At 35.9% G+C, this 16,420-nt stretch overlaps 1 protein-coding gene across 2 annotated transcripts; it reads left to right on the top strand.

Annotated features, from left to right (window-relative positions):
• The first annotated feature begins 16 nt into the window (after positions 1-16).
• On the top strand, positions 17-16,405 carry EIF2S1 (eukaryotic translation initiation factor 2 subunit alpha). Of its 2 annotated transcripts, none has more exons than XM_074236084.1 (8): positions 17-312; positions 3,565-3,806; positions 8,632-8,711; positions 9,266-9,417; positions 12,209-12,315; positions 12,966-13,063; positions 13,391-13,534; positions 15,880-16,405. In XM_074236084.1, the coding sequence occupies exons 2-8, from the start codon at positions 3,566-3,568 to the stop codon at positions 16,003-16,005; spliced, it is 948 nt and encodes a 315-aa protein (XP_074092185.1). In that variant the 5' UTR covers positions 17-312; position 3,565; the 3' UTR covers positions 16,006-16,405. The 2 variants fall into 2 exon arrangements, with proteins under 2 accessions (XP_074092185.1, XP_074092186.1); XM_074236085.1 differs by lacking the exon at positions 17-312 and adding an exon at positions 471-666.
• Positions 16,406-16,420: the final 15 nt, after the last annotated feature.

Genomic DNA, 16,420 nt, shown 5'->3' with positions numbered 1-16,420 from the left:
TTTTGACTTCCGTTCTGAGCGATTTCCTGGGTGGACGATAAACGGGAGCCAGAAAGTGTGAACTCCCCACTTTCCCAAGGGTCAGCACCGTCGCGCAGCTCCCCGGTGCCCTTCTCTCTGGGGAAGACTAAGACTCTATGGTTAAAGGGGGGAAACGAGTCTCGCCGACAACGACGCCGGCGTGAAGGGTGAAAGGTGGGCGCGCAGGCGCAGACGGCCCGAGCTCCAGTCACGCCGAGGAGAAGCGGCCGAGAGCTGGGCATCTCGCGGAGCCAGGACAGCGGCGCAGGGAGCCTCACGCCCTCGCTTCAGGTGATGCCTCCTCCCCCTGCCGTCGGCCCCCATCCCCTCGAGGCGAGGAGAGCGGCCGGCGGGTGGGAGCCCCGCGCCGGCCGTCCCTGGCCGTCGGCTCTCCGCGGGCCCTGCCTCGCGCGGGAAGCAGCCGGCCCGGCCCGGCGGCCGCGTGGGCCAGGGAGTTCCCGGAAAGGCCCGGCAGGGGCTGTGCCCCCCCGCACCCCCGGCGCCCCGATCGGGCCCGGCTTCCGGGCTTTGTGTGCCGGGGCCGCCGCTTTTCCCGGGCTCTCGCTTCTTCCGCCGGCCCTGGCCCAGCCGCGAGGCCGCGGGCTCCGCGCCCCGGGAGGAAGCGGGGAGGGACCGAGCCTCCAGGTACAGCCGCTGGTTAAAGAGGTTACGGACGGGAAATCCCGTGCAGAAAAGGGAATTAGGGAGTTCACCTTAAAGCAGAACTGGCGAGGGAACAAATTACTTTTTTCAGTACGATCAGGAAACTTAAATGGGAAAGAACCTCAGCAATCGTGTTCATCAGGCTTTTCTGATGAAAAACTGACACAGGGAGGTTGAAGTGACTTTGCCCTGACATCTTTACGTGATAAGAATTAGACATAAAGTTGGCTTTGCTGTGATTTGAGAATTATAGAATTTAGCATTTTCAAATGTTTTGTGTTTAAACTTTACTATTATACGCAGGTTTCCATTTTGTGATCTCTTAAAATTTTTCCCCCCCAAAATAGCCCTTCTGAATGTGGTATTTATTAAATACTTGCTGTGTCTGGAAGCTACTTGTGATTTTAAGTGTAAGCATAGTGGATAGTGAATTAGATCTGGATACGTCCCATCTCTACTCATATTGGCTGTATGACTGAGCAAGCCACTTAATTCCTCAGTAATCTGAGCAACTCTAAAACTTAGTTTCAGAGAAAGTGCAGGATTTCCCTAAGTCAGTAAAAGCATACATCCAGTCCCTAACTTTATATGTTTTGTGCATACTCACACATTCTCCTTTCTTCTAGTAGGACACAAAATCATCTGAGATGGTCCATTTCTTTTTTTAATCTTTGTACATTGAACTTAAATGATGAATGAATTTTTTTGTAGCATAATAGTTTCATTTTAAGTATAAAAGAATGTTTAAGATAAATTTTTAGCATTTAATTATTGAACTTTTAAAAATGCAAATGTAATTTCAGCCATTTGAGAGGGTTTTTTTAACTTTATTATGAGTTAATTGGTATAATGCTCATAGCTTATGAACCACCTTCTATCTAGCCTCATTTAGTCCTATAAAGTAATATTAACCCTATTTTTCAGAGAAAGAAGCTGGCAAAACATCTTTCCCAAGATCCTATGAATAAGTAGAAATATTGACCAAGGTACCAACTTGCCATTGAATTCTCAGGCACCACAGTTTTCTGAATCAAAAGAATTGGTTAAATTGTTTGATTCAGTAGTATTTATGTGTGATTTGGTAATGCCAATTTTTATACATAACAAAATACCTTGTTTTATAAATAGAAGCAATGTGGTAAAGTGGATAAGACAGCTGGATTTAGAGTTATGGAGACTTGGCCCTGGAGTCAGAAGGACTTGAGTTCAAATCCAACCTCAGAGACTTAAGAATTAACTAGCTATGTGACCTTGGGCAAGTGACTTAACCCTATTGCTTTGCAAAAAAGAGAGAGAGAAGAAACACTTGAAGCTGAGAAGGAAAAGATTTTAACAGAAAGAAGTGGATTCTGGGTGTGGCTTACATGAATTTTTAAGGAATACCTGGTAATCTAATTTGCTACAACATGGAAATTAGTAAGAAGTAAAGCTTGAAAATTAGTTTGGAACCAAATTGTGAAAGACTTACAGCTGAGAATGTTGTATAGATGATAGAAATCCATTTAAAATTTTGAGTTGGGAAGTTCATATTTGTGTATTGGAAAGATTGTTTTGAAAACTGAGGATAGTTAGAGAGATTTTATTTCATGTAAGAGGTTATAAAGGCCTGTCACCATGGAAATATTAGGAATTGAGAGCACAATGGCTTCAGTATTCCCTCTGGTATCTGCTATCCTACAACTGATCCTAGTAATGGAGTAAAAGGGAAAATATGACCAGTAAAGTAATGATCCCAAAGATACTCAACTATTTCACAAGTCTTGCAGTGAGTATCCAGAAATGGAAACTGGGAATCCTTGGTGCTAATTCTCAGGAGCAAGAAGCAGAATGGAAAAATGAAAAGCCACGAGAATTGGGAAAATGTTGTTATGCAAAGCTACAAGGAACAGGAAAAAAGGGCAGCCAAAGGTTTTTGTAATATGGAAGAGACGTGTGACTTTGATTTTAGCCCCAAGTCTTGCAAGCTGTACATAAATGTCTTCAGCATATGGTTAGTCTTTATCTTCCTTCCTCAAGCAGAACCCCTCATGTTCCCTGAAGAAAAGAAACCTGATGAAAACATTGCAGTTGCAATACTTTTATCATATTGAATAAAGCTATTTGCAATAACTGGATTAGTTATTTTGAGGTGGTTATTTTGGACCATTGCTTGTGTTTACAGTTAAGTAGTGAGAAAAAAATGGAAGACACGACAGGATCTCAACATGGATGTGTGAGCAAATTAAGGTGACTGAAGAGAACCTCCTTGAAAAAAGTAGCATGTGTTCCCAGGGTTTTTGGTGGCATTTAATTAAGTTAATTCTTCTGTATGTCTGAAATTATTTCCTTGCTTGTAATAGTAATATCACAACTTTTTTCCCTTTTTCAGAGAAATTAAGGGACTTTATGAGGGGTTGTTATTTGATTGGATTTTTTAATGATTTCTTTTTAAAGAAACAGAACAATTTGAGTTTTAATCTTATCTGCTCTAAAGGAAAAGTACTTCTGGTTTTGCTGCCTTGAAAGACTGGAACATAATTATAACAATACTGCCCTACCCATCGTTTGATATTGCTTAAAGTGGGAGTATTATTATAGTACTTTACTCCTGTGCAGTACCTTTTATCCCTAGTTCTCAGTATTTTACAGACAGTAATTATTTTTGTAATATCTCCTTGAAACTAATGGTAAAGACAGATCCAGTATTCCACAAAAATCTTCAGCAAAACTAGAAATAAAATTTGTTTCTTGACAGTGCTACTCAGAAAATGGTTAAAATTAAGAGAGGAAACACGTTTTTCTTTTTGGAGGCAAAATAAATTTCATCATCTTTTCTTAAACCTATATACTTTGTTGACTTCCAACTGAGCACTTAAGTTGGTTCTTTCATTCAAATTTCAGAATGCCAGGACTCAGTTGTAGATTCTACCAGCACAAGTTTCCTGAAGTAGAAGATGTGGTCATGGTGAATGTACGGTCCATTGCTGAAATGGGAGCTTATGTCAGTCTATTGGAATACAACAATATTGAGGGTATGATTCTTCTTAGTGAGTTGTCTAGAAGACGTATCCGCTCCATTAACAAACTCATCCGAATTGGCAGAAATGAGTGTGTGGTGGTGATCAGAGTGGATAAAGAAAAAGGTAAGGTGCAAATGAACTTCTAGGAAATTGTTTTTGTTTTGATTGTTAGAATCATGGTTTTTGAATATTTTTATAAATTGTCTACCAAGGTTTAAAAAGTGTTGTACCACTTGTTTAATAAACGTGGCTTAATCAACCCCCTTTATGATATTTTTCTTTGACTCCTTTAATAGTGACAGTCCTGAATCTTAAGATTCCACTCCTTACTTGCCTTCTCACTCATTCCCATATGTCTGGATTTTCATCTTTGTCTGTTTCTCTCTTCCTTTTTTATCTAATCTTTCTTAAGTGCCCACATTTGCTGATACGAGATCCATGATGTCTTCCCTAATTGTTCCAAATGATTTCTCTATATTCATGTTTTCCTAGAAAACTACTTGCAGCTTTCCTCTGCATTCATCACTAGTCTATCATTTTACTTTTGCAATCATTTCATACACTTCCTAAGTTTTTATTTGGAACTACCCTGGTGTTTTCACCTGTGTATTTCCACTGCCTTGCAACTTGTGGGTACTTGATAAAAATTTGGTTGGCTGATTTAGAAGATGTGTGATAATAATGCATGTTAAAGCAATCAAAAGACATTTTTTTAAGTATGATAACCTTATATACTAAGTAAGAAGGATATAACATTTTCATGCTAGTATATACATATATAAGTAAAAGACTTTGAGGGAAAGCAACTAACCAACCCAAGAACATGTTTTTTCCATTTGTGAAAAATGCATGGGAAATTAAAATGGAGCCAGTTTGTGGAGGTGACAAGTGTTTGTTTTATCCTATAGGTAATAAGGAACCACTGAAGTTATTTAAGTAGAAGAATTTCATGATGAAAACTGTTTTAGGAGAATCATTTTGGCATTGATAGAGAGCATGATTTGGCAAAGAGAAAAACTTAAACTTAAAGCAGGGAGACTATTGCCATAGTCCAGGTGAGATAAAGACCTGAACTGTGTGTTGTTATTCAGTCAGGTCCAATTCTTTGTGACCCCATTTGGAGTTTTCTTGGCTTAAGATACTGGATTGATTTGCCACTTCCTTCTCCAGCTCATTTTAGAGGAAGAAACTGAGTGAAATCACTTGAGTGAAGTGATTTGCCCAGGATCACACAGATAGTAAGTGTCTGAAGCCAAATTTGAACAGTCTTCCTAACAGGTGCTCTATCCTCTGCACCACCTAGCTGCCTCACTGTGTGGCATGAGTAGAAAAGAGATTGGTACAAGAAATGCTGCAGAGGTAGAAACAGCACCATTTTTAAGTATGTGAGGGGAGGGAAAGAGTGAAGTTAGAAGGTGGTGGTATAGTTGGGAACCTGGATAACTGGAAAGTGGTATTCTGGATAGAAATAAGAAAATTCAAAAGAGGTTTGGATTTGAGGACATAGATAATTCACTTTTGAATATTTTTGAAAAGTCAAGCTTTTCAGTTTAAGATCACAAAGTAGATTTAGAGTAGTGATGTTGAGCCTGGAGCCCTGTAAAGACACAATGACTGCATATATAGTTTTAGGAGTCCTCTTCATAGCAGTGATAAACCCATGGGAGATGACCTCATCACCTAGAAAGTGATAATAGAAGAGATAACAGGGCTCAATATAAAACCTAGGCATATTCCCACAGTTAGGGACCATGAAATGAGCCAGAAAAAGTGAGGGAAGCAAGGAAGATGACAGTCTAGAAAAGACCACTAGATTTAGCTGTCAAAAGATCACTGGTGACTTTGAAGAGAGTAATCTGTTATTTTATAAAACTGAAAGTCAGATTGCAGAGGGTTGAGATAACTTTTTTTGGTATGTTTTTGCAAGGCAATGGGGTTAAGTGTCTTGTCCAAGGTCATATAGCTAGGTAATTATTAAGTGACTGAGTCTGGATTTGAACTCAGGTCCTCCTGACTCCAGTGCCAATGCTCTATCCATCCAGTACATTACCTATCTGTCCCAAGATAGATAATTTATTTTAAAGTTTTTCCCAAGTTAGGAGAGATTTTGGCATGTTTGTAGATAAAAATTATAGGTTGAGAAAGGAAATGAGATCAGTGGTTCACACAGAGAGAGCTTGGTCTTAGAAAGCAGAAAAGTTATCTGTTTATGCCAGAAACTGGAGTAAAGGAAAAGAGATACTTAATAGGATAAGCAAGGGGAGAAGAGTGAGTTTGAAGTAGTCTTTTCAGTAAAGTATGATACCAAATCTTAAAATGAATATTGTATATAAAACCAAAAGATTGATTAAATCTAGCTTAGTCCTCTTAACATGCATTATATTCAGCAGTAGGAAAAGATAGTGAGAATATTCCAGTGTTGGAATTTGGCAAGGAATGAGTGATGATAGAAATAAGGGATTTGATCTTACAAGAAATATAATATAGACTAAGGAATTGAGGTTGGGAAGAGAAGAGAGAATGAATGCAGGATTGAGAGCTTGTTGAATTTATACTGTACAATATTGTTTACCGCTTCTTTATGGACTATTTTATATTCTGTTTCATATGTTTAATTTCTTCTGAAGGAGATTTTAAGCTTCTTGAAAACAGGAGCTTGGTCTTAAGTTTCTTTATGAACTTTCCATAATGCTGAGTACTAATGAGACACCCAATAATTAGTGGTTGCTTGATGCCATCCAAATTAACCTCTGTCTTTTTAAATTTAGAAAACTAAATAATAATTTATATCATTTGAGGACAGAAGGCAGGCTTGCACATTTTGATCCTTCTATTACACACTTCCTAAGTTGTTTAAAAGAAATGTTTTAACTATCTTTTTTGCCCCCAAAAGCAAAACTTAACAGCTTTTTTGTGGTGGCTGTTATTCCTCTTAGGAATAACATTTCTTGATTGTTGAATAGCTTTTTTAAATTACTTTTATGTGGGTATATTTCTATTTCTTGATAACTACTGACTTGGGAATTTAAGCTTCCAGAGTGCTTTACAGACATATTCTTACCCAATTAACAAGGTGCTATCTCCTTTTTATTTATGGTTAAGAAAATTCAAGGTAAAGTGACTTTTCCATAGGCACACAACTGGGATTTTAGGAATCTTCCCGAATCTTAAGAGCTATTATCACTATAAGATCTGTGGTCTGATTCATATGCTGCTATCCATACATGATCTTGTGCAACTTTACCTTTCTGTTAAATGGTTAGGAAATACATAACTAATGCAATAGTTCCAGGCTGCAACTTGATGGAAGGGGATGAGAGATATATTAGCCCCAATTCTTCTCCATTTAGAGTACTTATTGCACCAGAAGATATAGTTAGATATACACTTGTTTCAAAAAGGCAAATTACTTCCAATGTGAGATGTATTAGGTAACATTTTCAGCATAACACAAATTTCCTTTTTTTTCTTATTTTTCTAATTATATGTAAAGATATTTTTCATCATTCATTTTTGCAAAGTTTTCTCCTTCCCATCATTTCTTCCCCCCCCACAAAGGATAACAATTTGATATAGATTATTTATTATAATTATGTAATATATTTTCCTATTGTCATGCTGTGAAAGAAGAATAGGGGGGGAAAGGGGAAAACCATGAAAAGGAAAAAAGCAAAAAATAAATTTTAAATGGTAAAATGGTATGCTTTGATCTGCATGTAGACTATAGCTCTTTCTTTGGATATGGATGGCATTTCCACAGATCACTGAATTGCTGAGAAGAGTTAAGTTTATCATAATAGATCATTGCGCACTGTTACTGTTAAGGTGTACAATGTTCTCCTGGTCCTGCTCACTTCACTTAGTATCAGTTTATGTAAAAAAAAAAAAAGGTCCAGGTTTTTCTAAAATCTGTATGCATGTAATTTCTTATAGAGCAATAATGTTTCATTATACTTAATATATCACAACTTTTTCAGTCATTCCCCAGTTGATGGACTTTCCTCAATTTCCAATTCTTTGCCACTACAAAAAAGAGGTGCTGTGAATATTCTTGTACAATGTGAGTCTTCCCCTCTTTTCTGGCAGTTTTTTTCTGCAGAACAGTAGGGGGTCAGTTCACAACTCAACCAAACAATGCATTTTTTTCAAATGACTTATCTTGTTCATATCCTTTGACTATTCTTTGGAGAATGACTTATATTCTTATAAACTTGATTTAGTTCTCTAAATATTTTATGAGGCCTTTAACAGAAACACCAGCCCTAAAAATTGTTTCCCATCTTTCTGCTCTCTTCTTAATCTTGGCTATATTGGTTTTGTTTGGGCAAAAGCTTATCAATTTAACATAATTCTTTTCTTTGGTCATAAATTCTTCTTTTCTCATAAGTCTGACAGGTAAACGCTTCCTTGCTCTTCTAATTGGCTTATGGTATTCACCTTTGTGTCTAAATCATGTACCCTTTTTGACCTTATCTATATATAGGTTGTTGAGATGGCATGGCACAAATTTCAAGTTCAGTTCTTTCAACAGACATGACTATATGTAGATTGAACTAGACCCAGAATCTAAGAGGAGAAAGGAAATAGACTAGATTACACTTTGGAAGTTGAGAGAAGTACGCATAATAACCACAAGCTTTACCCCTGAAACAAGGATAAACATCAGTGGAGAAGTGGATGTCAGATTTTAACAGTCCACAATAATAAATTACACACCAAAAAGACATCATTAAAGAAACGAACAAAAGAAAGAAGAGGTAGCTCTAGAATCGAGAGCTCTGTGTTCACCTGGAAGCTACCTCAGTGTCAAAAAAACCTAGAGAAAGGCCTGGGCATGATGGAAATTGAACTAAATCCTGACTCCAAATTCTGAATATTTTATCTTAAAAGTTATGATCTTAAGAACGTTGTTTGGGAATCTTAATTTTCCTTAATTTTCTCATGTCAGGATATATTGATTTGTCAAAAAGAAGAGTTTCTCCAGAAGAAGCCATCAAATGTGAAGACAAATTCACCAAATCCAAAACAGTAAGTTTTTTATCTTCCACTATTAGAAGAAAATTATCTTATTCACACCCAAATTGCTTTCCCATAACTCAAGGGAACATGATTGATAGCATGTTGTATTTTAAAACAATAGGAAATCAAGAAAATATTCATTGTTTAAGTTGAATACAAACTAGTGGTTCTAATAGATGTTGTCCCCAGATTTGCTGATGACTTAAATTATCAAATTATCCTCTTAAAGTTATAGAGAGTTTACACTAAGGAACTTAGGGTTCAGTTCGACACCACTGATCTATACTAATGAAACCACAGAATCAGAATCTACCTTCCCCTCTCCCCCAAAACAAGACATTATTTACCTGCTATTTTGGGGTATTATAGCTGAAGAGAGAGTAGTCTTGGCTGATACTATGCACACAATACACACTGGTGGTTTTGAGTTTCATTTATAAGTTAAACGGGGGAAGGGAGTGAAGAGTGAGTGTGGAGCAAGATCACCAGGAAAATTAAGTCTGAAAAGCAAATAATAGAAATGAGTACTTTTCAAATTGTTAAACCTGTCTTTTTGATTCTAGGTTTATAGCATCCTTCGCCATGTTGCTGAGGTTTTAGAGTACAGTAAGGATGAGCAGCTGGAGAGCCTATTCCAGAGAACTGCCTGGGTCTTTGATGACAAGTACAAGAGGCCAGGATATGGTGCCTATGATGCATTTAAACATGCAGTCTCGTAAGAATGTTTTTAAGAAATTGCATTTCTACTGTAGTAGTGTAGTGTCTTACTGCACCTGTTAACTAACATTTAATAGTTTAATAATATTGTAAAATCTTATTTTTTCCATCAGTGCAAATCAGCAACTAATTTTAAACTTATAATCTTAGGCAGATGCATGGATCACTAAGAAGTTAAGTGACTTCCTTAAAAATTATTTTCTCAAGTGAAAACTTTTGAACCATAGGTCTTTATTATTTCTCTATTTTCTGTACTTTAAGCAAGAAAGAAATCTTCGTATTTAAAAGATTGCTTAAAAGATTTGATTGGGGACATCTCAAATTAATCTTGTTTTAATTACAGCCAAAATTCAACTACTACTTTTTGTCTTGAGTTGCTTTGATTTTAAAATTGGCAAAAATTATTCCATGTTCCATTTTCTTAAAAATCAACCTAAATAGGGGGCGGCTAGGTGGCATAGTGGATAAAGCACCAGCCTTGGAGTCAGGAGTACCTGAGTTCAAATCTGGTCTCAGACACTTAATAATTACCTAGCTGTGTGGCCTTGGGCAAGCCACTTAACCCCATTTGCCTTGCAAAAAAAAACCTAAAAAAAATCAACCTAAATAGAAGTCACGGCTAACCATTTCTATATTTGCCCTTAAAGCAAGCAAGCTCTAATCATTAGAGGTAGCAGAGTATTCACAATGGAGACTCATTCAAGTTTGAGCTAGTTATGTTTTTCTTCTTCTTCTCAAGGATTTCCTGAGATATGTAAGCTGATTGTCCAGCTTATTTAGCTGTGAATATTCTCTAAATATAGACCTTAGTTGGTCCCTTAATGCCCATATTTTGACCTATGGGTTTTAAAGATCAATTTAAAGTATATAAAAGACCTTTGCTCTTCCTTCTGTAGATAGAATAATATCAAACATGTGAGGTTTTCCCTAAAGCCATTGGTGTGCTTATTTTAAACTTTTTAAAAATTTTATTCTGTCTTGTTAAAGAAATTGACTGATATTTACATGCTGCCTTAATATTTACAAAGTATTACATAATCTAATTTGATCTTCGCAGTGCTCCTTTGAGGTAGATAGCTATAGGTATTGTCCCCATTTTACAGGTAAGGAGGGTAGCAATGTAAGAATATAGAGAGGTCAGATTCTTTTGATTTGCTTGTAGCTACTTCCACAGTTTCTGTTTTGATGACCTTGACCTTTTAATATTTTTTTATCTAGGTCAGTAATGTTTTAATCCTAATCAATCAACCAAAGTTTATTAATCACCTATGTACCAGGTACAGATTGTCACTATATTTCCATTTGACTTAATGAGCATTGGATAATCTAAATTTACTTTTAAGTTCTTCCTTAGTTTAAATTCCTAAAGCATGATTACAAAAAAATTTAGGGACTTTTTCTCCCCTGGCAACATAGATGTTTGAGGTGCCATTCTAAATCATCTATATTATGTTTCCATTCACAGTCAAAATGAAATAACAAGTAAATAGTTTCTTTTTAAATAGTTGAAAGGCAATTTAGATGCTTTCAATATGAAACTTAGTAATTTTATTCTGTCCTTTCATGAATGAATATCATTACACTGAGCAGTTGTATATGAGTAGAAAAAGAGATATGTTAAATTTATTTTCAACACACTGGATAGTCCATATTTCCCATGTACTTGTAAAGGAAATAATATATTTTTAAATGTAACTACATAAATAATTCTTAATCTATATACCAGACACTTGTGCTGAGAGAGAATTAATAGTATCTGCCTTTAAGGCACAGTCAATATAGATAATACATTAGTACAGATAATATACAAAATTGGGGGAGAGACAGGCACTACTAGTAACTAGGGAAAGGACCACAAGAATGACTAATATTGCAGAATACTGGAAAGAGAAAATTACTAAAAAGTTTTTTAGGTGTCAAGCAGAGAAGTTTAAATCGAATCCAAAAGGCAGTGGAAAGAGGCGGCTAGGTGGCTCAGTGGATGGAGCACCAGTCCTGGAGTCAGGAGTGCCCGAGTTCAGATGCAGCCTCAGACACTTAATAATTACCTAGCTGTGTGGCCTTGGCCAAGCCACTTAACCCCATTAGCCTTGAAAAAAAAGGCAATGGAAAACTACTTGGGCAGGGGTGGGTGATCTTTTAGCTTTTCTGGGACACATCACCCAAGAAAAACTTGAGAAGAGTTGCCTATAGAAATTAATAATTATTTTTTGACTATAATGAAATCCATATTACAAATGAGTATAATAATAAAATGTAATAATGGGCTTTGAGGGCTGTACAGATTAAACACACCTGTACTAGTTTGTTGAGTTGGGGACATAACATGGTTATATTGGCACTTAAGGAAAATGACTTTGAGAGTTGTGTGCCGGATGGGTCAGAAAGGAGACGAGTTAGGGAGAACAATAAGGAATCTGCATGGATATAGTTGTTGAGGGAGAAATGATATGGAGTTAGAAATAAGATTATAAAAAAGGTACAGTATTTGTAGATGTTGTCAGACCTTAGTATTGTTGTAAAGAGCTGTATGTTCATATATATCAAGTAGTAACACTTCGAGGAATGGCTCTCATTTACAAAGTGAATTCAGTGTAACAAAGTTATGAAGTACAAGTCACTATACTAGGCACCATAGGAATAGGATACAATGAAATGTTAAAAGAATTTAAAAACTCCTAATGAAATTGTCCATTTTCCTCAGACTCTTAGAAATTTATTTTCTAACAATTTGTATATAATATATCATAATCAATTATATCACATTCAATTTTTGAAATTTACTTCAGAGATCCTTCAATCCTGGATGGACTGGATTTGAATGAAGATGAAAGACGAGTGCTGATTGATAACATCAATAGGCGCCTGACACCACAAGCTGTCAAAATCCGAGCTGGTAAATATTTAGTTGTTTTTATTTTGGTTTTGGTTTTGGGTTTTTTGAGATTTTGCATTCATTAAGAAAGGTGGTATGGGGGCGGCTAGGTGGCACAGTGGATAGAGCACCAGCCCTGGAGTCGGGAGTACCTGTGTTCAAATCCTGCCTCAGACGCTTACTAATTACCTAGCTGTGTGGCCTTGGGCAAGCCACTTAACCCCATTTGCCTTGCCCAAAAAAAAAAGGTGGTATAATAATGAATCTTACTGAATAAAAAATGGTTAGATAAGCAAATAAAGAAAGGTGGCTACTATTATGAGAAACTTGAGGCAAAGTGGTTGCCCAAGGTCACACAGCTAGTAAGAATCTGAACTCTGGTCTTTCTAGCTTTGGGATCAGCATTTTTAATTACTGGGCTAACTGCTCCATATATAATGTATAATGAGAAAACATTTTGATTTTTACTGTATGCTTTAATGTGCTATTTTGCTGCTCTTGAATTTTCACAAATTATAGATTGCACCAATGAAGCCTCTTAATTATTAATTCAGCAAATTCAAAATGATTCCTTAAGTTTATTTGGAGATCATATACAGAATTTTGTCAGATTTTAAAAACTAAGTTTTGGACATTCAATTCATTTTAATTCACTGTCGTTTATTTCTTAGACATCGAAGTGGCTTGTTATGGTTATGAGGGTATCGATGCTGTAAAAGAAGCTCTGAGAGCAGGTTTGAATTGTTCCACAGAAAACATGCCCATCAAGGTCAGTGACACCTGTCCTACATACAAAGTTTTGTCTTGTCATTCTGTTCTCTTACTTCACAAGAAAGCAGTTTCTTTTTCAGTTTATGTATATTCAGGACATGTTATTGACCTTCATAATATATTTTTTCTGCTTAATCATCAAACTAAGGTGTTTATTTAGAAGTAAGTTTGTGGGTAATGCTCAGGTCTAATCTTCTTAAATGGTATTTTAAAATTAAAAAGTTAAAACTAATAAAAACATTAATAGAATAATTATAATGTAAAGAGAGTTTTGCTTTCATTGTATTTAGAATTGGTGGAATTATCATCATCTTTTTTCTTGTAGATTAACCTGATAGCACCCCCGCGGTATGTGATGACCACTACAACTTTAGAGAGAACAGAAGGCCTATCTGTCCTCAATCAGGCTATGGCTGTTATCAAAGAAAAGATTGAAGAGAAGAGGGGTGTCTTCAATGTTCAAATGGAGGTGAGAGATTTTATGCATAGTTTTATAAGGTATTTAATTAGTACCTTGTTTATATGCCAATATGTTTTTGGTGAGAAATGAAGTATGTTGGTTATTCTTATTAATAAAATTAGCATATATGTGGACTTAGTAAAATTGTAAAAAAAATCAAATACAAGTATTCGAACCAGTACTTTGAGATTAGCAAGGGATAGCCCTTTAAGGGCAAAATGAGCAAATATTTCTAGATTTGTTCCATTGGGGGGGGGTTCATAGACAAGTTACCTTTTCCTGCTTTTTAATTTTGAAATTATAAAGGGGTTAGATTTATAAAATCTCTGAGTCCTTTCTATCTTTAAAAACTTTGAGATTCCTGCTTGTGGATCTCACTTTGAAACTCAAACTTATCCAAATTTGGTGAGGAGAGAGTTTTGAGTTTCATATTTTCCTCCCTCCTTTCCAGAAAGAGAGCAGTCATGAGTTCAAATGCAGCCGTAGACACTTACTACTTACTTAGCTATGTGACCTTGGCCAAGTCACTTAACTCCATTGCTTAGCCAGAAAAGAAAGTAGGATCAAATCAAAAAGGGAAAAATGCATTGGGGTGGGGGGGGGGGGACAGAATGCATATGACAACTTTTAAAAATTGATGATAGTAAACTGCATCTAAACTCCATAGTTCCTTCTCTGGATTTGGATATTTTCGACTACAAGACTTATAGAATTTGTCTTTTTTCCTTTTTATTTTCTTTATTGAGAATTAAGTGTCTGAGGCCATATTTGAACTGACTCCAGAGCCATTGCTCTATGCACTTTGACACCTAGCTGCCCCTAGAATTGTCTTTTGATTATTGTACTGCAGAAATGAGCAAATTTGATCGCCACACAGTGTTATTGTTAGTGTGTACAGTGCTCTTCTGGTTCATTTCACTCAGCATCAGTTCAAGCACATCTTTCCAGACTATTCTGAAGTCCTGTCCCTCATAATTTCTTATAGAATAGTACTCCAACACATTCATATACCGCAGTTTTCTAGCCATTCCCCAATAGATGGGCATCCTCTCCATTTCCAATTCTTTGTTACTGAAAAGAGCTTCTCTAAATATTTTTGTACATGTGAGGTTTTTACCTTTTTCATGATCTCTCTGGGATACAAACCTAGGATGCAGTTTTAATTGCCCTTTTGGGCATAATTCCAAATTGCTTTCTAGAAAAATTGGATCAGTTCACAACCGTACCATTGATACATTAGTGTCCCAGTTTTCTAACATCCCCTCCAACATGGATCATTTTTCCTTTTTAATCATATTGACTAATCTGATAGGTGTTAGTTGGTACCTCGGAGTTGTTTTAATTTGCATTTTAATCAATAATGATTTAGGGCATTTTTTCCATGATTATAATAGATAGCTATAATTTCTTCTGAGAATTGCCTTTTCTATCTTAACCGTTTATCAATTGGGCAATTACATGTATTGCAAATTTGACTGAGTTCTTTATGTATTTTAGAAATGAGTCCTTTCTTTCTCAGAAACATTACCTGTAAAAATTGTTTTCCAATTTATCATTTAATCTTGGTTGCATTGGTTTTATTTGTGCAGAAATTTTTCAATTTAATGGAATCAAAATTATCCATTTTGTATTTTATAATGTTCTCTTTCTCTTTTTTGATCATTAACTGTAGAGCAGTTATTTTCTTTTTTCTTTTTTTAAAGAAAGATTTTCTTTGAGTTTTACCATTTTTCCCCCATTCTTACTTCCCCCTTACAGAAAAGCAGTCTGTTAGTCTTTACATTGTTTCCGTGATATCTCAGTTGGATGTGATGAGAGAGAAATAATATCCTTAAGGAAGAAAAATAAAGTATAAGAGATAGCAAAATTACATAATAAGATAATGTTTTTTTTTTCTAAATTGAAAGTAAGTCTTTGGTCTTTGTTCAAACTCTACAATTCTTTCCCTGGATGGTATTCTCCATCGCAAAAACCCACAAATTGTCCCTGATTGTTGTACTGATGGAATGAGCAAGTCCATCAAGGTTGATCATCACCCCCATGTTGCTGTTAGGGTGTACAATGTTTTCTGGTTCTGCTTATCTTGTTATTTTCAAAAATATAAGCATAAGTTATGTTGTGGGTATATTAAAATGTCAGTTAAGGTTTTTTGTTTCATTTTAATTTAGAAAATATTCAAGAATTTCTTTCATTTGTAATTGTTGATAACATTATCCTTGATTTTAAAACTGTCAGGGCAGTTCTTATGAAAGTTACCATTTTGATATATCAGACATTAAATGTGTCAGAAATTAAAAATTGTTTATTTGCTTATCTCTTCAATTGTGTGTAATTTGCTGGTCCTCCTTTCACAGCCCAAAGTGGTTACAGACACAGATGAAACTGAACTTGCAAGACAACTAGAGAGGCTTGAGAGGGAAAATGCTGAGGTGGATGGCGATGATGATGCTGAAGAAATGGAAGCCAAAACTGAAGATTAACTTTTTGAGAAAAGGTGTCCAACTGGAGGAACACAGACCAGCCTTTCCTGGCTTAGACACCCTAGACTTCAAAGTTTTCCAGTATTGAAAACTTAAAAGCTGAATATTTTGTATTTTAAAGTATTTAAATGTTTCAACAAACCAGCATGTGAAATGCCCTCCTAAATTGCTGGCTACCTTCATACATTAATCTCTTTTAAAGGGAGTGGCCTAATTTCACTAGAGACTTAACCTCAGAAGCTGAGATCATCCCCACAATTGGGCCTGAGGTTTTTCATCTCTACTTCCAATTGACAACCCCTCTTTGAGATTTACCAGAAGCATCAAAAACAAACAATCCCAATCTTTCTACATTCATTGTATTCAAGCAGAACATTCAATAAATTTCTGGGATATTTAACTAGGCTTCTTTCTT

The sequence above is a fragment of the Macrotis lagotis genome, chromosome 4 (assembly GCF_037893015.1).
Source record: "Macrotis lagotis isolate mMagLag1 chromosome 4, bilby.v1.9.chrom.fasta, whole genome shotgun sequence".
NCBI lineage: Eukaryota > Metazoa > Chordata > Mammalia > Peramelemorphia > Peramelidae > Macrotis > Macrotis lagotis.
This window is presented reverse-complemented; position numbering and strand designations above follow the sequence as displayed.

Bases quoted from the DNA above. Each gene is read 5' to 3' on its own strand.
- EIF2S1 (XM_074236084.1), top strand. From the start codon at position 3,566: ATGCCAGGACTCAGTTGTAGATTCTACCAGCACAAGTTTCCTGAAGTA. The intron at 3,807-8,631 runs GTAAGGTGCAAA...TTCTCATGTCAG, and splicing joins CAGAGTGGATAAAGAAAAAG to GATATATTGATTTGTCAAAA. The intron at 12,316-12,965 runs GTAAATATTTAG...TTTATTTCTTAG, and splicing joins AGCTGTCAAAATCCGAGCTG to ACATCGAAGTGGCTTGTTAT.